Source organism: Artemia sp. Qi Xiang Cuo, chromosome 18 (assembly GCF_049724085.1).
Source record: "Artemia sp. Qi Xiang Cuo chromosome 18, ASM4972408v1, whole genome shotgun sequence".
Taxonomy (NCBI): domain Eukaryota; kingdom Metazoa; phylum Arthropoda; class Branchiopoda; order Anostraca; family Artemiidae; genus Artemia; species Artemia sp. Qi Xiang Cuo.
In genome coordinates this window covers 3,000,232-3,022,930 of record NC_142811.1, presented here as the reverse complement: position 1 = coordinate 3,022,930, position 22,699 = coordinate 3,000,232, and the positions used below count along the sequence as shown (strand labels likewise).

The window sequence follows — 22,699 nt, the reverse complement described above, 5'->3', positions numbered from 1 at the left end:
GAGTTGGAATATTTCAGTAGTGTTTTATCGTGGTTTACCTTGTCACAGTTACATTCTCTTGATTTTTCAAAGTTCATTTTGGATTTATCTCGTTGAAATGCAAGAGTTGAATTATTTCAGTAGTATTTTCTCGTGGTTTACCTTGACACAGTTACATTCTCTTGATTTTTCAAAGTTCATTTTGGATTTCTTTCGTTGAAATGCAAGAGTTGGAATATTTCAGTAGTGTTTTGCCATGGTTAACCTTGTCACAGTTACATTTTCTTGATTTTTCAAAGTTCATTTTGAATTTCTTTCATTGAAATGCAAGAGCTGGATTATTTCAGTAGTGTTTTTTCGTGGTTTACATTGTCAAAGGTACATTCTCTTGATTTTTCAAAGTTCATTTTGAGCTTCTTTCGTTGAAATGCAAGAGTTGGACTATTTCAGTAGTGTTTTGTCGTGGTTTACCCTGTCGCAGTTACATTTTCTTGATTTTTCAAAGTTCATTTTGACTTTCTTTCATTGAAATGCAAGAGTTGGATTATTTCAGTAGTGTTTTGTAGTGGTTTACCTTGTCAGAGTTACATTTTCTTGATTTTTAAATGTTCATCTTGGTTTTCTTTCATTGAAATGCAAGAGTTGGAATATTTCAGTAGTGTTTTGTCATGGTTTACCTTGTCACAGTTACATTCCCTTGATTTTTCAAAGTTCATTTTGGACTTCTCTAGTTGAAATGCAAGAGTTGGAATATTTCAGAAGCGTTTTGTGGTGGCTTACCTTGTCACAGTTATATTCTATTGATTTTTCAAAGTACATCTTGGATTTCTTTTATTGAAATGAAAGAGTGGGATTATTTCAGTAGTATTTTGTCGTAGTTTTCCATGTCACAGTTACATTCCCTTGATTTTTCAAAGTTATTTTGGATTTCTTTCATTTAAACGCAAGAGTGGGAATATTTCAGTAGAGTTTCTTTTTGTTTTACTTTGTCACAATTACATTCTCACGATTTTTCAAAGTTCATTGTTGTTATCTTTCATTTAAATGCAGGAGTAGCAATATTTCAGTAGTGTTTTCTCATGGTTTGCCTTGTCACAGTTACATTCTCTTAATTTTTCAAAGTTCATCTTGGATTTCTTTTGTTGAAATGCAAGAGTTGGAATATTTCAGTAGTGTTTTGTTGAGGTTTACTTCGTCACAGTTACATTCTCTTTATTTTTCAAAGTTTATTATGGATTTCTTTCGTTGAAATATGTTTTGTCATGCTTTACCTTGACACAGTTAAATTTCTTGATTTTTGTTAGGCTAGGTTAGGTTAGGTTAGATCAAGTTAGGTTAGGTTAAGTTAGGTTAGGTTGGGTTAGCCTAAATACGCGCGCGTACGTAGGCTAACCTAACCTAACCTAACTTAACCTAACATGAAAATGTAACTCTAACAAGGTACCACCACAACAAAACACTACTGAAATATTCCAACTCTTGCATTTCAATAAAAGAAATTCAAAATGAACTTTGAAAAATCAAGAGAATGTAACTGTGACAAGGTAAACAACGACAAAACGCTACTGAAATATTCCAACTCTTGCATTTCAATAAAAGAAATCCAAAATGAACTTTGAAAAATCAAGAAAATCTAACTGTGACAAGGTTAACCAAGACCAAACACTAGTGAAATAATCCCACTCTTGCATTTCAATAAAAGAAATTCAAAATGTACTTTGAAAAATCAAGAGAATGTAACTGTGATAAGGTAAACCACAACAAAACACTACTGAAATATTCCAACTCATGCATTTCAATAAAAGAAATTCAAAATGAACTTTGATAAATCAAGAAAATGTAACTGTGATAAGGTAAACCACAACAAAACACTACTGAAATATTCCAACTCTTGCATTTCAATGAAAGAAATTCAAAATGAACTTTAAAAAATCAAGAAAATGTAACTGTGACAAGGTAAACCACAACCAAACAATAGTGAAATATTCCAACTCTTGCTTTTCAACGAAAGAAATTCAAAATGAACTTTGAAAAATCAGGCCTTTGGGGTGCCAGGGGCCCTTTGGGAGGGGGGGGGGAAGGGCCGGGGGAGGGGGTCGTTCTGTGTCTCAACGCACAAAAAAAATATTAAAAAATGGGGGAGGGAAGGGGAGTAAGGGAGGGGGAGGGGGAGGGGGCGGGAGGGGGAGGAGGGGGGAGGAGGGGAGGGGGAGGGGAAGGTGAGGAGGGGGGATGGAGGGAGAGGGGCCCTTTGAGGGCCAAAGGGGGGAGGGGCCCTTTGGGGCCCGGGGGGGGGGGGTCTGGGGGACCCTTGAGGGCCGGGTGGCCCTTTGGGAGCCTGATGGACCTTTGAGGACCTGGGGCTTCCTTCGGGGTTGGGGTAGGTGGATTGGAACCCTTTGGGGTTGGGGTAGAGGACCTCACAACACTGTTCAAATGGAACTTGTGTATTATAACGACCACAGAGACATTTGCCTTGAGCGACAACAACAAATACTGTTTCCCGGAAACTCATATCATTTGCCTCGAACAACAACAGGAAGGAAGTGTCATTAACTTTGCCCGGAAACAACAACAACATTGACCTTGGCATTCGCTGAGAGTGTGCCCAAAACAACAACAACAACATTGACCCCATTAACCACGTGTTCTCCCTAATGACTCTATCGCGTGGTCAAAACAACAACAACAACATTGACCCCATTAACCACGTGTTCTCCCTAATGACTCTATCGCGTGCCCAAAACAACAACAACAACATTGACCCCATTAACCACGCGTGCTCCCTACTGACTATATAGAGTGCCCAAAACCACAACAACAACATTTTCCTTGGAGTTCACTGAGTGAGGGCCCAAAACAACAACAACAACATTGACCCCATTAACCACGTGTTCTCCCTAATGACTCTATCGCCTGCTCAAAACAACAACAACAACATTGACCCCATTAACCACGTGTTCTCCCTAATCACTCTATCGCGTGCCCAAAACAAAAACAATAACATTTACCCCATTAACCACGTGTTCTCACTAATGACTCTATAGCGTGCCCAAGACAATAACAACAACATTGACCCCATTAACCACGTGTTCTCCCTAATGACTCTATCGCGTGCCCAAAACAACAACAATAACATTGACCCCATTAACCACGTGTTCTCCCTAATGACTCTATAGTCCATGAAAGTGACAAAGTTCCTGTTTTTCAAATTCTCACTGACAAAGTCCATAAAAACATGCATAAATTATGTACTGACACGAGTAGAACCCCCCCTTCTACTAACATATAGTATTGGTTATTGGGAAGTATACAGACTTTTTCAGAGGAGATTTTTTCTGGTAGGTGGGGGAAGGAGAGGGTCGGGGACTATATGGAAGGATCTTTCCATGAAGGAAGTTTTCATGGGGGAAGGGAAATTGCTATGAAGGGGGCGCCGGATTTCCCAGCATTATTAAAGAAAAATATCAGGAATTAAATAAAAAAAACAAGTTTTTCAACTGATCGACTGATTGTGATTAAGAGGTCATTTTTAAAGAACTGGAAAAAAAATTCGATCTATAGTTTAAAGAGCAGGGTATTGACTAGGGGGCGAACCCCCTAATATACGTGTTAAACATTTATGAATATAGAAGTTCGTTACGTAAGTTAATTCTAAGTTACGTATATTTATTACTAATAAAAACGTTCGTAAATAAAATTAAACAAGTTTCGAGAAAGCCATTTAACCAAATATAATATGCAAATTTTGTTTTAATTATTCATGTACGGTAAGTCCAAATCAAAACCTGCATTAATTCAAAAACGTTCAAAAATTAAATAAAAAAAAAAAAGTTTTATTAACTGAAAGTAAGGAACGACGTTAGAACTTAAAACGAACAGAAATTATTCCGTATATGAAGGGGGCTGTCCCCTCCTCAACGCCTCGCTCTTTACGCTAAATTTTTTTTATTGTTTAAAAAAATAGAGTTGTGAGAACGTCAAAATTTAGCGTAAGGAGCGAGGCAGTGTGGCGGGGCCAGCCCCGTTCCTATACGGAAGCTTGTCTGGTCGGTTTCAGTGTTATCGTCGGTCCTTACTTTCAGTTAAAAAAACTTGTTTTCTTTTATTTAATCCTCAAAAAGGTACAAGCATAAGTTGCTACATGAGTTCGGCTGTGATAATTAAAAGGGCGACATACGCCATTTTTGTAACTTTTCAGGAGAGCCAAAAAAAGCAAAAATGTTTGTCCGTGGTGCATGTCTCTTTTTAGTCTTCAAAGTTTGTCCTCGTCCAAAGGAGTGGCGTATGTCTCTTATTTATCTTCGTAACGGCCAGAAATAGGGCAATTCTGACTGCACTATACGATTTCTTGTGCTAAGTTTACCCATGACACATACATAAGTCATTTTCGATCAAAATGGCATATGCTGCCATTTTAATTATCCCAGTTGTCGGATGTGAGGTAGGTCAAAAGTGGTGTTATGTCTCATTTTTATCTTCAATATGGTACGAGATAGGACAATTCTGACTGCACCATTCGATTCCCCGTGCTACGGTTACCACCAACATATACATACCTTATTTTTGACCAAAATGGCATATGTCGCCCTTTTAATTATTACAGCCGAAAAGGAGACACGTGCTCTGCACGTATCTCCTTTTTGGCCCAGCTGCGATCCGCGTCCAAAAGTGGCATATGTCTCTTTTTTTTATCTTCGCAACGGTAGGAGATAGGAGAATTCTGATTTCACCATTCGATTCCTCGTGCTGGGTTTACCCATGACATACACATGACTCATTTTCGACCAAAATGGCATATGTCGCCCTTTTAATTATCACAGCCGAGATGTTCTGTCGTGTTTTTCTTTGTCATGCATACCTGCATCTATACTAGCCTGAATAGCTTCCTGCCGGGATCGTTTTGCAGCAGGAGCAGGTTCAATTGCTCTGCGATCTCTCTCTGCTCCTCTTCCTCGTTCTTTATCTCTGCTTGCTACTCTTTCCCTTTCCTCCAAGTCTCTACGAAAGTCACGGCTTCTGACCTCTTCATTTGTGCCTTGACCTGGCTCTCTATAAATATACAAAACTTTAGTTCAATTCCACAGTTTAAAGTGAATCCCATGTCCCTAGGCATTTTTCTACTATTTGAAGACAATAATAGACCTAAAAAATACGATTTCCAAAGCCAAGCCATTCCCTGACATCCAATTAAAAATATCCCCTTAAACTGGAGCATATCTTTCACCCAAACCATCTACCAAATAAAATAAGGGATTTTCAGATGTTGGGGTGGAGGGGGTGGTATATTAGTAGAGCCCTTTCCTAGAAGTAGCTACCTCATTTTTTATTGTTTTTTGTACCTTGAAACCATACTTTGGGACCAACTATTCCAAGAAATTCTATTAAGCTGACTGTCTTTATAAACCTATTTAGTTTTTGCATAAGTTATCTATTACTGATATATCTGAATTTAAAGCCTCCCCTATCTCTCACTAAAAAATGCTGTACCAACCAAACATGGACTGCTAGATATGTCTCTTACAAATTTCACTCAAAATAACTCAGACAGCATTGTCAACACTATACAATTGTAGTGTTTCGGTACAATTTAGAAGTCCTAGTGCAATCCCGTATACTTGAGAATTTAATGGTTCAAATCAAGTTTTCCAGCACGTTTTGGTGCATTTCATCTTATTTTTCATTTCTAACTTTGATACATGGTCTAAGTTTACTTACTTCGAAATTATCAGCCAGTCACTTCTGGTAAGAATATTCAAAAAAAGAAGGATATCCATATTTACCACACAAAATACAATCCTCTTCTTTCTTATTTTCTGGTGTCTCCTTGATATGCAAGGTTTTTAACCTAATTTTCAGGAGGAATCAAACAATCTCTTATGGTTGAAAAAACTGGTTCATATTATCTGAATGTATATTCTGATCCCCTCCCAATTTATAATGGTGTGCACCAGGGAACCCTCTTAGGTCCAATTTCATTTCTTACAATGATAAACAACCTGGGTGTCAATTTCCCATATAGATGGAAATTCGTTGATGATCTAACTGTCTTAGAGACATGTTCCAAAAATTTAAAAAGTAACCCAATGGACATCTTGGAATCGATACCAGCTGAAGCTGTTACTAATGATATGAAAGTCAACCTTTTAAAGTCAACTGTTCTTACTATTAATTTCCTTAAATCTTCCCCTTCTTTCCCCTGTCCAATCCCCCTGAAATGTCTGTTATCACTATGAAATTACTGGGTATTACTGTCTCAAGTGACTTAAAATAGGATTGCCATATTAATGACATCGTAAAACGTATAAATGCCGCATTTTCCCTCCTAAAACTCCTTAAAAAATTTAAATGCCCTAAATCACATTATTTGAGAATTTCCCTCTCATTTGTATGCTCAACCCTTGAGTACGCCTGTCCTGTTTGGCATCCTGGCATCTCCATTGAATTGTCAGACAGAATAGAGCCAATCCATAAAAGGTGCCTAAAAATTATCTTCAATGAGGGTAAAGTACCTTATATTTCCCTTCTTCAGAGAGCTAATCTTGTCACCCTTAAGGAAAGGAGAGCAAAAATTTCCTTACATTTTGCTAACAATGCCCTTCATAACCCTCCCACAACTACCTTTTTTCCCTGGTCAATACTCAACCCTTTGACCTCGCCTCCCATGTTCTGTTTCAATAGAAACCCCCTTTCTTGCCCCAATAAGAGTTTGCACTGAAATATATAGAAGAAATGTCCCTTACATAGTTGACATTTTCAATCAGTGAATCTTAGCAACTCCCCCCCCCTCCCTCACTCCCTTTTTACCTCATAATTTTTTAATTTTAATGTTCATTTTGCAAATTTGGAGGTCTTTATTTTTTAGTCACATAACTAATTTATGTTTTTGTTTTAATTTTTTTTTATCCCCTTTTTAATTTTGCAAGTTTCCATTTTTTTGACATTTTTGCTGATTTGGCATTGACCTTCTAATTTTATGAGTTTAATTTGTTTATAACATTTTGCATATTTGATATCGACCCTTTTATAATTTCCTGTTGTTGTTTGTTTGTTTGTTTTTGGTTCTTTTTTTGTTCTATTGACGCTAAAATGCGAATTCTGCCCATTTGGGTTTGTGATAGTCATTTTTCAGCAACAAATGTCATCTTTAAATCTGACCTTTATCTCTCTTTAAACCTTTGGCAACACTGAACTTTGATAGCATTAAAAGTTAGTATATGAAAATAAAGACCAATGATAAAACATATAACAGCAGATATACTTTGAGATATCATGAGACTAATGCCCCCTATTCCCTTCCATCTGAACACTTAATTTTAAGTTGCTCTTTAGTGAAAAAAAAACTTCCATATGTACCTTTTTTCATCTCAAAATTGATCACATTTATCTTTCAGAATAAATGTACTTGCTTAAAAGTGTTTACTTCAGCATTCAAGACTTTCAGTTATACTGAAAATACACCAAAAGAAGTGTTACATTACCTGTGTTGCAGTACAAAAAAAAATCCCTTTTTTTTCTCTTAAAATTCCTTCTGGACAATTCCATCATTTCAGAAAATCTCCCCCTCTCCATAAAATTTGTTGCTGACAATTCAGCCTGAAAAAATATCCTGGGCATACTTTCATTTGAAAAAAAACTAAGTTATAATCGTTTTTCTGATCACTCTGGAAGTCACCCCTTCCATGGGAGTTCTTTATTAAAATCAAAACATGCTGAAAATTCCCCCAGAACATCTCCACGTGCAAAATTGAGTTGGCAAAGAGAAAGTAAGACAAATAAAAGGAATTGTATATAAGAATTCTGTCAAATCCCCCAGTGTAAAAAATTCCCTCCCTAAAGAAAATTAATCCCAGGCACAAAATCCACCCCAAAAATGTCTGTATGCTTTCCAATAACAAATACTATACATAACAATGGACAAATTTAATAACTTGAAGACCTATCCCCAGGGGCTATATGGGGTCATTTTATCTCCAAAAGCTTAGTTTTGGGACTTTCCAACTATACTGAACAAACTGGCCATCTCAGAATTGTGATAACAGGATTTTGGGGAAAAAGGGGATATGGGATGAAGGCTGGTTTTCCTTCAATCTTTTTGGTCACTTACAAAGGGCACTATAACTTTTAATTTCCATTCAAATGAGTCCTCTCTCAATGTTCTAGGACCATTGTTTTTTATACAATCACCCCTGAAAAAAAAAGAAACATGCAACCATGATCTTTCTTCTGGCAAAAAAATACAAAATTCCAAATTTTTGCAGATAGAAGCTTAAAATCTCTACAGTATGGTTCTCTTATATGCTGAGTCTGATGGTGTGATTTTCCCTTTTTTTTGAAAATCCTGCAGATTTTCTCATGTTAGTAGCCTTTTATATGTAAGATTAAGCTTCATGAATCTTATATGTTTGGAATTAGCATAATCAGCCAATTCTTTTGATATATCTAAAGATATCAAAATTTCGTTTTTAAGAGTTTTGGTTACTATTATGCCATGTTGCTCCTTAGTTTGTTACCGCAAACTATTTTGATACAATTTTTTGTTTGCTGTTGGCTTGGAATGAAAATAATAACATACAACTATTAATCGCTAATGTTATAATTGAGTTCTGGAACCTACCATTGGTCTTTATTATCAAACTTTATGTAAGACTTTTCAAAAGATTCTTGTATTATCTTCACTTCTAGTTACTAAGCACTGTGGTTTGTTCTTTACTAGGTTCCAGCCCTACCCAATGAATCTTACATAGTCCCAATTTATAATTCATCCTTTATGCAAAACTTTTAATATAGCAATCTATGATCATGACTTCATTCATCAATCTTGTACATGAAAAATACAGTTTTTCGTAAAAAATTTATTCTATTTTAAAGATATTTTTTAATTACAAAAGGAACTAGATGCAGCAATTTCTTTTAAAATTAGCCATTAAACAGCTCTTATGATATTCTAGTGCCCTGCTATCTGAGTGGAACAGATTAAAAAAAAGATGCTGTTTATGCAGATATCATAGTTCAAGCAACTTATCTTGTTTTTCAAGCCAATACATTTTTCTTGTTAATCAAGCCAAGGGATGGTAAGTTTCCTATATAGGGGTTTTGAATAAGGCAGTTCTAATAGTGTATGTCTTGTTTTGATCTGACACTATTTCCAAAAGTTATGGGCTATGATATTTTTTAGTATTGGATGTGATTGTCTCTTACTAGGATGCTAGCTACTGCTGCAACCCGGACTAATAATAATAATGGCTGTCTTTAAGGAAGAAGAACTGCCCATGATAGTTTAGTTTGATGGCAGCACCAAAGATGTTCAAGAATACAAACATGTTTGAAATGCCAGAAGCATTGAAATGGGAAGGATAATTGTTGTTCATTAATTCCAATTTGTATGACATATGCAAAAACTCAAAACACTGTCAAAACAATGTCAAATCACTGCCCACTTCAGTTGAAAACCAAAATCAAATGAAAAGTGCAATATTTATGTATCAACTGTGGCTGAAACCACACAACGTTGAAACTCTGCACAGTAAAACAACAACATTGAACAATAACATATATTGGGGAGTAACAACAAATGGGCATTGCAAGAGCTACAGTAACTTATAGAAGTTACGTAGAGGCACTGCTCAAGTCTAGCCACAAAAATCAACAAACCATCCAAAGCATAGAAAGTTCAAACTACAGCAGTGAGACAAAGAATGCAGTAACACAAGTTGTACAGAAATGACCATATCTCCTCAAGTTTTGACATTAATAGCCTATTACCCAGAGAAAGTGTACAAAAGCTAAGCAGTGTGTAAAACCAGCTCAGGAACATTGGTTGGAATTTTTTTTCCAGAAAGAACCATTAATCAATTTGAGAGTAAAGCAAATTATAAAACTTTAATGTCATTAGGAAAGACAGAGGACAGCTGGCAGAGGATAAGGGGTTATGATAGGCATAAAGAATTCAATGTTGTTTAAGAGCTTTAATTTTAAGTATTCCAAATAGTTTGAGTAGAATGGAGGTTGATTTGGTAGTGGCAGAAGTATAGGCTATACTACTAGAGTAAATCATTTATTATTGTTTAGATATATACTCCTTCAGGTTCTACTAAAATAGGTAAGGTTTTAAATTGATTTATAGTAGTATTCCATATGATTAGATTATTCCATAGTTGGGGATCTCTATATTCACCATCCAGTTTAGTTTAATTGCTCACTAAAGAACAATCCAGGGTCCTACATATTTGATTTTTTTGTGGATAGTGATTTATGCTTACTAATGCGAAAAGTCTGCAAACAGAGATAGCTCCATCAGCAACATCCTAAACAACAATAGATGTTTGATTTGGAAACACTTGTATTTTTCAAATTTCAAGGTTAAAGTGATGGAAGAAGCAACACTAGTTAGTGATCATAATTGCATAACAGTAGAGGCAGAAGGAATACCAAGACAAAGGATTTATAGTGAAATCTCACCAGGAATGAATTATTCAAAATTGAATTGGGATTAATGAATATGAATGGCAAAGAACCAGAAAAAAACAAACACATAAATAATCTTTAAGGGAAGGAGTGTAACAATAGATGTCTTTTAACAAAAGAAGAATTGAACTATATTCTAAAATCTACCAGAAATGGTAGATTAATACACAGATACACAGAATACATAAATGGCAGAATACACAGCAGCAACTTTATAAGAAATTTAAAATAAATTTTCTTGTGAAATATTATCGCATTTAATCAGCAGTTGTACCAACCCAATCCTGCTCAATTCATCTTCAAGGCTATACTGTGGTGTTTCTCCTCCCCATAGTATAGTGCAGACGGTTTGATATCATTCTATTATCCCTTCTTGTTTTTAGTTTTGTTTTTGTTTAAAGCTTTTTCCAATAGGCAATGATTAGAAGTCCTCCAAAAAAAAAAAGTCCCCCCAGATCCCACCTCAAATGCCAGTGAAAGTGATACCCATTTTGGCTGGTCAAGCACACTATCTCAAAGTTCAAATGATAGCTCCAATTCTGAGAATAGGACAATGATAAGTGTAGGGGCTAATGTCACCATAAATGATGATAATGGGTTTCAAGAGGTCCTTTCTAGAAGCTCTAAAAAAAGGAAAAAAATCTCCCCAATCAAAAGAATTTCCCCTGTAACTGCCCAAGATCCTCCCTCCAAAAACTTAGAAATTTACCTTAAAATTACTCCTACTACCCCCTTTGAAATAAAAAAGATTACTGAAATAAGAGTGGCAATTTTTAAATTGCTAAAATCAATGTTCTCTCTTAATATTAACTATGATGGATATCTGCTAATAGCTGTCAACGATCAGAAATAAACAGACACAATAATGAAACTAAAATACCTTCTGAATACCCCAATTAACGCATCTAAATGGAACCCAAAACAATCACCAACAAAAATAGTAGTTTATAATGTTCCCCCAAATATATCCATTCAGGAGTTAAAAGAAGGGCTCTCCGATAGGGCTGGCAACATAATCCCAGTTGATGATGTTACCCAACTTGGAAAACCTAACTCTAATCGCGTAAAAACTAGTAGATCCTTTTTATTCACACTGGAGGAATATATTAGTATCCCAGAAAAGTTCTTCCTATTTGGGCAAATCAAACCACACAAGGAATACAAACTTAAGCCTATCCAGTATCAGAAGTATGACAAACTGGGTCACACAACAAACAAATGCAATGAAATTCTCCTATAGTGTAGTAATTGTAAAGCATACCATCCTAAAGAGTCGACAACTTGCAACAACACTCAGTCTACATGTATCAATTGCAAAGGCCCACATGAATCTACAAATAAATCACTATGCCCTACATATAAGAAAAGAGCTCTAACACTCCAAATAGTAACAGAGAAGGCCATCCCATACCCCTTTGCAGCAATGGAAGCAAATGCTGCCCAACAATACCAAATAAAACCCATAATAAAACCAACCAAAACCCCCAATGCATCAAGTACCCCGTATAAAACGCCATCTTCTAAGCCCCCTAGATCACATCCCTATCAAAAGGAACCACCAAGTCAACGAGCCTCCTTGTCCAGTGAGATGAGGTCAGCCTGGCCCCCCCTCCCAAGAAGAAATAAACAAGAAACACTACCATGAATCAATCCCTTAACCGACAAACAGGATGCACAACCATACATGCAATACCCAAATATATGCTTATTCATTCTAAACTGTAATACAGTTCAGGCCATGAACATACATCAACAACAGAAAACAAAAATTATTGCAGAATTGGCAAAAATCTAAATCCCTGATGATTGCATTCAAGCAAAAAAAGGTCTTACTTTACTATTAACAAAGCTGAACATTGATACACAGTCATATGAAAAATAAATCAACAACACAACACATATCAATACTCCAGTGGAACATAAGATCACTCTCACAGAAAATAAGCTAAATGAACTAATATCTTTTATGAATAATAATTCCATTAATCTTGCTTGCCTCCAGGAAACTCATTTAACCCAAAATCAACAAATTAAGTATCTGGGATATACTATCCTGAGAAAGGATAGATCATCAGAGAGAAAAGGAGGTGGAGTAGCTCTATTAGTTAAAAATAATATAAAATTCTGTGGCATCAATTTTCCAGATTTAGCTAATGATGTTGATGCAATTGGTATCAGTGTTTGGCTGAATAATATAAAAACCTACATAATAAGCTTTTATAACCCTAATGGCCAAACTACAGATGCCATGGATTTCTTTAATTATATAAGTAATTGTAATATGTTAAAAAATATCATTATTTGTGGAGATTTCAATGCCCACAGCCTTTTGTGGGGGAATAAACCAGCAAATAAAGCTGGTAAATTGATTGAGTATATGACTTCAAATAATAATGAATTAGCAGTTGCTACCCCACCAGAATACTTATTTAAACCCCAAAAGTAGCAGATTCTCCACAATTGATCTACAAATTGTGTCATTAAATATTTTGAATAAAATTCATATAAATGAAATGGATAGTCTGTGTACTGACCACTTTGTTTTAATGTGTTCCCTAAATGAACGTGCAGAGATTCTACCACATACCTCCAAATATATCAACACTAAAGCAAATTGGTCTATGTTCCAAAATAAGCTAAATGATGAAATCACAAGTTTCACCCAAAATTCATACATTTCAAACACAACAGTTGACACACATGCTGAAGTATTCACATCTTTACTAATAAATACAGCTAATCATGCTATCCCCAGGACAACACCTAAGAAAACCTACCCTAAACACATTCCTAAAGCCTGGTGGACAAATGAGTGCCAAAATAAATAGAGAATCAAAAAGGCAGCTAGGACAGAATTCATAAAAAAAACATCACCTAGTGCATATTTAAAAAAATTACAAGCAGAATCTAATCTAAAAAGGACTATAATAGATACTAAATATAATTACTGGAATAATTTTGCAAATAATCTCTCCAGAGAAACACATGAGCCAATTATACATAAAGTCATAAGCCACATCTGTGGGAAAAAGATTTCCCCCAACCCACTCTTGTATGAGCTTATACATAATAATACCCACTATGACAGTGATAATGAAAAAGCTAAGCTATTTGCAACTCTTTTTTAATAAGATAGCATCAAAGAATTAAAGCAAAATGTCCCCAATTCCTATGAACCCAAGTTACCAACCACGCCCAGGATCCGAGTATATAAGTAGTCCATTTTCAATCCAGGAAATGAATAATGCAATACATCATATTAGGACCAAAACTAGCGGCAGCTATAACAACATACACCCTACATGGATAAAGAATCTCACCCCTTCATACAAACAAGAACTGCTAAATTGTTATAATCACGCTTGGGCATCTTTTAATTTCCCCAATATATGGAAATGTTCGTCCCTCCTACCAATCCTAAAGAAAAATAAACCCAAAGAGAACCCTGAGTCCTATAGGCCCATATTGATTACTCCTATGATGGGGAAAATAATGGAGAAAATTATCTATTACATACTCCTCTGGTTTGTTGAAAAAAAACAATATGATCCCTCACACTCAAACTGGATTCAGGAAACACCACTCCTCAACAGATGCTTTCATTTTGCTAACAAATACAATAAATGAATCATTCTCAAAAAATTAAGTCCCAGTTGCAGCTTTCCTAGATTTTGAAGGGGCATATGACAATGTGAACCACCAAATCCTTTTAAATAAACTTGCAAACCTTGGACTACCCCCCAAGCTAGTATCTTTTATAAAATCCTTCATAGAAGAGTGAAGTTTCATTGTTTGTGTTGGTTCAGCCTCTTCACCCCAAAAGACAACAACCAAAGGCCTACCTCAGGGAGCAGTCCTCAGTTGCCACCCGTTTGTTCTATATCTCTGGGACATGAACCTACCCCACACGAATCTACAATATGCTGACAATCTGGTGCTATGGTCATCTGGCAACACCTTTGAGATAGCACAGTCAAATCTGCAAAAGTCACTTTTCAAATTTGAAAAATTCTCTCAACATTCAGATTTACCCATTGCACCTACCAAGTCAAAAATAATCCAATTTCACTGAAAGCGAAACCATGTTAATGCAAAACTAACTCTAAATAAAACAACTATTCCAGAAGATAATCATATTAATTATCTAGGTCTCATGCTTGACCAAAAACTTAATTTCCACCTCCACATTTCAAACACAATAAAAAAAAATGCTATAGAAAAACAAATATACTAAAAAGACTTCTTTCCACGCCCTGGGGCTGTAAGGAGAAAACCTTACTCCAGTTTTATAAATCACATATAAGACCCCATATTGACTATGGGCTCATCGTATATGGTGCATGTGCAAAGACCCAGATGCAAAAAATTGAAACAACACAAAATGATATAATACGCCTCATATTTGGTCTTAGGAAACCCACAAGCACCAAGTTTCTGCTTATGGAGAGTGAATTAACAACAATAAGGGAGAGATATAGCTTTCTCTTGACAAAGAATCTTACAAAAACTGAATAAAATAGCTCACACACCCTACATAATTGGTTAAGAAATCCAGCCATGTATAGAGGCATTGCAGATGAGTATGTCAACATTCAGAAGAAGTTCCCCGTACCAGCAAAGTCTATTGCACCCACTTTCCCCCAATCCCCTCCATGGAATTGGTCAAGTCCCATAATAAATACTGATTTCTCAAGGTGGACTAAAGATTTAACCCCCATTGCTTTTGTCCAGAAAAAAATTTGCTGAACTTAATACAATTACCTATAAAAATCACTTCCGCCTGTTGTGAATTAGATGAAGAAGGTATTCACCCAAAGTTAAACAAAAGCCTTCCAGAAAAGTGGATAGACACTTTTGTCTATTCCAAATCATCCTGGAAAGAACTGAAATTCCTGAACATTTGGAAGTAAACTTTATCAACAATGAAACCTAAATGAGGAAAGGATAAATAAGAAACAATCAACCACAGAATTGTTACCTTTCTCTTGGTTTGTGGAAATGTATTTGAAAGAATCATTAAAGGGTAAATTTATATTTTTTTCATATAATTTAGCTAAGAATAAAGTAAATATATCACTTGATACTTTTTTACACTATTTCTAAACATAATATTCACTTCTGGGGCAAATTCCAGTTTGAGTCATTAAAGAAGGTTAAAAGAGCCTGTAGTAACCAAAAGTTGAAAAGTGTGTTTCTAGAAAGATAGTGTTGTAGAAAAAAAAATTACCATTTGTAGCTGATTTGGAAATGATACCTGATTTTGATTAGTCTTGGTAGTAAAATGGTATTTAGAAAACGAATTTGCAGGAATTTTTAAAAAGAGTCTGATACCCTTAACAAATAGCAGCATAGTTTCTTTTTTTTGGTTCTGCTCTTTTTTCTTTGTTGCTAGCAGGGCACCAAAACATCATAGAAAGTTGTTCAAGGGCTTATTTAAAAGCTAGTTTTTATATCTAATTATTACAGACTATTTTTTTAATTTTATATCATAGTCTAAAAACTATAATAAGTTACTTTTCGGGTCCTAATAATGGCTCAAAATGGAGTTTACCTTGGATGCAATTATTATACTTGGAAAGAGCATAAAAAAATGGCTTCAAAAGATGTATTCACTTCCTTCCTAGCCCAATTATACAAAAAAGCATAAATTTACCCATTATAGGACTTATGAGCTTTGTCAAACAAAGAAATAAGATTCTTAAGGATAACCAGCATGGATTTAAAAAAAACACACAAACAGAACAGAAAATTTAATATTACTACAGAGGGATGATCTTTACTGCCAACATAACAATATAAGTAGCCTAATGACAGTTTTCTTAGACATATGCTAAAGGGTGCTTATAACAACATCCTAAAATTAGAAGTTGTTGAAAGTGTGGTACAAGAAAACTTAAAGTGAGATTACTTACTATAATTTACTGTGAAACAAATGATAGGAGAACTTGTGCTTTACCAAATTTTGTGATTCTTTATAGGGAGAGTGAAATTGATCAAAACTGATTTTCAGACTCATGATTGCTTCTAAAATTCTGAGCCCTAAAATTCATTCAATTAATCCATGGGCTCTTGGAGATCTAATTCATAGATTAATAGATTTGGCTCTCAGAGCCCTAATTATCTTTCAAGGAATCAAATATTTAGCTTTTTGATCTCTGATTTCAAATCAAGGAATACTAGATTTTGCTTTCAGACCCCTGGTTTTAATCTGAGGATTGATAAATTTGGCTCTTACAGCTGATCAACAATACCAGTTGAGGAGAATGATAAAAGTGGAAGGTTTCTCTGAGTAAGAAAAAGACTGGAAGATCAAAAGAAGATAAATGGGTAAATCTTCAGCTGTTCCTATTATTGACTTACAAATAACGTAAACATACCACTTGGTTCCTTTTTTATGTTCATTACAAATATAATAATTATTTTTGTTGGAAATGAATTTTACCCCCCACTCCTATATATATCAATTCAGGGTAGGCTAGGCTATATATTTGCACATTAGGGGGGTGTGGGTAAACTTTATTTTGGTAAATTTTTTACCAAATCATATTATTGACTTACAAATAAAGTGAATATACTGCTCAATGCCTTTTTTTATGCTCTTTCCAAATATAATTTGCTAATCATTTTTGCTGGAAATGAATTTTACCCCCACCCCTATATAACTAATCCTCACCCCTATATACCAATTCAGCCCTATATGCTAATTCAGAGTATATATTTGCATATTAGGGGGGTTGGGGTAAAGTTTAAACTTATCTCCCATTTACATCAGAAATAACATTTACCCCCACCCCCTCCCACCCCTTATTTACAAATATATACCCTGTATTTCCAACAAAAATGATTATTATATTTGGAAAGAGCATAAAAAAGGCATCAAGTGGTATATTCACTTTATTTGTAAGTCAATAATATGATTTGGTAAAAATTTACCTTTATTTCTGATGTAAATGAGAGGTAAGTTTAAACTTTACCCCCACCCCCCTAATGTGCAAATACATAGCCTACCCTGAATTGGTAGCCTATACATAGGCCTAGGGGTAGGGGTAAAATTCATTTCTGACAAAAATGATTATTTTATTTGTAATGAGCATAAAAAAGGGCATCAAGTGGTATGTTTACTTTATTTGTAAGTCATGAACTGCTGAAAATTTACCAATAAATTATGCAGAACAGAAAATCTATTTTGAAAGGGTAGGGGTGGGTAAATTTGCAGTGGGCCATATAATTTAACTAGGATGAAAGTGAAATCATCAGTTGATGTTTGTTTTAGCCTATACTCTTTCATAATTCATATAAAATATCTTTGGGCCCCTTTATGGGCTCAAGATGCAATTAGCCCCAGAAATGATTATTGAATTACGAAAGAGCATAAAAAACGCATCAAATGATGTTTTCACTTTCATCCTAGCTAAATTATAGAGCTACCTGAAAATTTACCAAATGCCCTAGGGAGAAAGAGTTGGGGAAATCTGCAAAAGTCACTTTTCCAATTTGAAAAATTCTCTCAACATTCAGATTTACCCATTGCACCTACCAAGTCAAAAATAATCCAATTTCACCGGAAGCGAAACCATGTTAATGCAAAACTAACTCTAAATAAAACAACTATTCCAGAAGATAATCATATTAATTATCTAGGTCTCATGCTTGACCAAAAACTTAATTTCTAACTCCACATTTCAAACACAATAAAAAAATGCTATAGAAAAACAAATATACTAAAAAGACTTCTTTCCACACCCTGGGGATGTAAGGAGAAAACCTTACTCCAGTTTTATAAATCACATATAAGACCCCATATTGACTATTTGGGCTCATTGTATATGGTGCATGTGCAAAGACCCAGATGCAAAAAATTGAAACAACACAAAATGATATAATACATCTCATATTTGGTCTTAGGAACCCCACAAGCACAAAGTTTCTGCTTATGGAGAGTGGATTAACAACAATAAGGGAGAGATGTAGCTTTCTCTTGACAAAACATCTTACAAAAATTGAATCAAATAGCTCACACACCCTACATAATTGGTTAAGAAATCCAGCCATGTATAGAGGCATTGCAGATGAGTATGCCAACATTCAGAAGAAGTTCCCCGTACCAGCAAAGTCTATTGCACCCACTTTCCCCCAATCCCCTCCATGGAATTGGTCAAGTCCCATAATAAATACTGATTTCTCAAAGTGGACTAAAGATTTAACCCCCATCGCTTTTGTCCAAAAAAAAAAAATTTGCAGAACTTAATACAATTACCTATAAAAATCACTTCCAAATATTTGTTGATGGGTCAAAAATGAATGAGAAGGTAGCAAGTGGTGCTTTTCTTCCTCACCTGAAAATTGCAATGGGCAAGAGATTATACAATAATGTATTTATAATGTCTGCTGAGTTAAATGCCATAATCATGGCATTAGAACACATTAAGGAAAACCAACCTTTGATTGCAAATTCAAATAATATTATTGTATATTCCAACTCTTTATCCAGCCTTGAGTTGCTGGCCTCAGCTCCTCAGTATAAGTTGGACATTGACACATCATTGTCTCAGTATTATAGATAATCTTGCTTCAAGTGGCATACAAACTTATTTTCAGTATATTCCTAGCCATTCTGGCATAAGTGGTAATCATCAGGTTGATGAAATAGCAAAAAATGCTATAAATATTGACCAGCCAATGGAGCCAGCCAATTTACCAATGGAGACTATCAGATATTAATTTCAATAAGGTTAATCCTATTCTTTCCCCCTTTCCCAATAAGTATCTTTCTAAAATTTATCATAGAATTTGCTCTGGAACAAATAGACTAAATTTTCTTGCATTCTTGTATAAGTTTTCTAATTCAAGTGGTTCAATTCCCCTGTCCCCTCTTTGTAGGCATTGTAATATATATAATGAAAAAATTGACCATTGCCTATTTGAATGTAATATACTGACGTCTGCACAACATACTCTGCTTCGCAAACTGTTAAAACGCTTCAAACACCATAAAATCTCACTATCAGCTAAGAGCCTAGCAAAATATACCTGCACAGAGAGCATAGAAATCGACGTCTGTCAACTCATAATTGAACTCCTAGTGTTGACAGATCGACTGACAGATATCTGAAAATATCTAATAATCATGAGGCAATCAAGCCAGTAGCTCTGTAGCCCACAGAGTGAAGCAAAAGGAAAATGGCTAAATAGTATCACTGAAAAGCCTGCCTGCTGTCAAATAGAAGAAGAAGAAGAAATGGTCTTTAGACAAGATGGTATTCACCCAAAGTTAAACAAAAGCCTTCCAGAAAAGTGGATAGACACTTTTGTCTATTCCAAATCATCCTGGAAAGAACTGAAATTCCTGAACATTTGGAAGTAAACTTTATCAATAATGAAATCTAAATGAGGAAAGGATAAATAAGAAACAATCAACCACAGAATTGTTACCTTTGTCTTAGTTTGTGGAAATGCATTTGAAAGAATCATTAAAGGGTAAATTTATATTTTTTTCATATAATTTAGCTAGGAATAAAGTAAATATATCACTTGATACTTTTTTTACACTATTTCTAAACTTAATATTCACTTCTGGGGCAAATTCCAGTTTGAGTCATTAAAGAAGGTTAAAAGAGCCTGTAGTAACCAAAAGGTGAAAAGTGTGTTTCTAGAAAGATAGTCTTGTAGAAAAAAAAATTGCCATTTGTAGCTGATATGGGAATGATACCTGATTTTGATTAGTCTTAGTAGTAAAATGGTATTTAGAAAATGAATTTGCAGGAATTTTTAAAAAGAGTCTGATACCCTTAACAAATAGCAGCATAGTTTCTTTTTTTGTTCTGCTCTTTTTTCTTTGTTGCTAGCAGGGCACCAAAACATCATAGAAAGTTGTTCAAGGGCTTATTTAAAAGCTAGTTTTTATATCTAATTATTACAAACTATTTTTTTAATTTTATATCATAGTCTAAAAACTATAATAAGTTACTTTTTGGGTCCTAATAATGGCTCAAAATGGAGTTTACCCTGGATGCAATTAATATACTTAGAAAGAGCATAAAAAAATGGCTTCAAAAGATGTATTCACTTCCTTCCTAGCCCAATTATACAAAAAAGCATAAATTTACCCATTATAGGACTTATGAGCTTTGTCAAACAAAGAAATAAGATTCTTAAGGATAACAAGTGTGGATTTAAAAAAAACACAAACAGAACAGAAAATTTAATATTACTACAGAGGGATGGTCTTTACTGCCAACATAACAATATAAGTAGCCTAATGACAGTTTTCTTAGACATATGCTAAAGGGTGCTTATAACAACATCCTAAAATTATAAGTTCTTGAAAGTGTGGTACAAGAAAAACTTAAAGTGAGATTACTTACTATAATTTACTGTGAAACAAATGATAGGAGAACTTGTGCTTTACTAAATTTTGTGATTCTTTATAGGGAGAGTGAAATTGATCAAAACTGATTTTCCAACTCATAATTGCTTCTAAAATTCTGAGCCCTAAAATTCATTCAATTAATCCATGGGCTCTTGGAGATCTAATTCATAGATTACTAGATTTGGCTCTCAGAGCCCTAATTATCTTTCAAGGAATCAAATATTTAGCTTTTTGATCTCTGATTTCAAATCAAGGCATCAAGTGGTATATTGACTTTACTTGTAAGTCAATAATATGATTTGGTAAAAATTTACTTTTATTTCAGCTGCAAATGAGAGGTAAGTTTAAAATTTACCACCACACCCCTAATGCACAAATACATAGCCTACCCTGAATTGGTAGCCTATACATAGGCCTAGTGGTAGGGGTAAAATTCATTTCTGACAAAAATGATTATTTTATTTGTAATGAGCATAAAAAAGGACATCAAGAGGTATGTTTACTTTATTTGTAAGTCAATAATATGAACTGCTGAAAATTTACCAATAAATGATGCAGAACAGAAAATCTATTTTGAAAGGGTAGGGGTGGGTAAATTTGCAGTGGGCCATATAATTTAACTAGGATGAAAGTGAAATCATCAGTTGATGTTTGTTTTAGCCTATACTCTCTCATAATTCATATAAAATATTTTTGGGCCCCTTTATGGGCTCAAGATGCAATTAGCCCCAGAAATGGGTCAATATATACCAAATCATATTATTGAGTTTCAAATAAAGTGAATACACCATTTGATGCCTTTTTTATGCTGATTACAAATATAATAAGCATTTCTATCGGAAATGAATTTCAGCCCCCCCCCCCTATATAGGCTTTACCTAACCTAACCCTGAATTGGCATATATAGGGGGGGGGGCTGAAATTCATTTCCAATAGAAATGCTTAGGCCTATTATATTCCTAATCAGCATAAAAAAAGGCATTGAATGGTGTATTCACTTTATTCCTAACTCAATAATATGATTTGGTATATATTGACCCAGAAATGATTATTGAATTACGAAAGAGCATAAAAAACGCATCAAATGATGTTTTCACTTTCATCCTAGCTAAATTATAGAGCTAGGCTCCTACCTGGAAATTTACCAAATGCCCTAGGGAGAAAGAATTGGGGAAACAAATAGCCTAGTAGCTTGTCCAGAATTCTACCCAAAAATTCCCTAAACTTGAATTTTATCCAACAAGAACCCATAGACAAGGATTACCTCAAAAGTTGTTAGAAACAAAGTTCAACAAACCTGTATTTCAGTTTTGTGTGACCAGGCAAATCCCTGCTAGAATATTGCTTTGAAAGAGCTGATAAGTCATTCTTCCCACCCTTCGCTGGATCAAATGTCGGGCGAGCAGCTGTAGTCATTCTTTTGAGTGCACTGACTCACTTTTGCCAATAAAAAAAAAGTCAAATCAGATTGTTTCACTGATATGAGAATTTCTTCACTAAATGCTTTCTGGGAAACTAGAAAGGAACCAACTCTTTTGGAATAGATGCCGCTGCATGTCAACATTTAAATTTTGTCCTTAGATTTAATTAATGAATTGTGATAAATATTAAGTATATAAGATTATATTGATGATAGTACAAAGGAAAAAAGCCTAATATTGTTAGAAAAAAAATAGTTACAATTTTTAAATTATGATAATAGTATGGCAAATATAAACAAATTTTGCCATACCAGGAATAGCAAGTACGAAGTACATTCAAATCCCCTTCCCGAAACAAGGGTCTCTTGAAACTATAATTACATCTCTCTTAACACTAAAGTTCTCTTAACATTAAAGAAGGACTAATATTAATAGTGGAATGAAATGTACTCTTCTAATTGGA

At 34.7% G+C, this 22,699-nt stretch overlaps 1 protein-coding gene across 1 annotated transcript in view; it reads right to left on the bottom strand.

The window, feature by feature from the left end:
* Positions 1–22,300, bottom strand: part of c12.1 (spliceosome-associated protein CWC15) — a 52,998-nt gene extending 30,698 nt beyond the window's left edge. Inside the window, exons 1-2 of the mRNA XM_089103919.1 lie at positions 22,113–22,300; positions 4,841–5,031 (exon numbers count right to left, since the gene is read on the bottom strand). Of these exons, the coding sequence (XP_088960045.1) occupies positions 4,841–5,031; positions 22,113–22,231 (310 nt within the window). The 5' untranslated portion in view covers positions 22,232–22,300. The remainder of the gene's footprint in view (positions 1–4,840; positions 5,032–22,112) is intronic.
* Between the last annotated feature and the right edge of the window lie 399 nt (positions 22,301–22,699).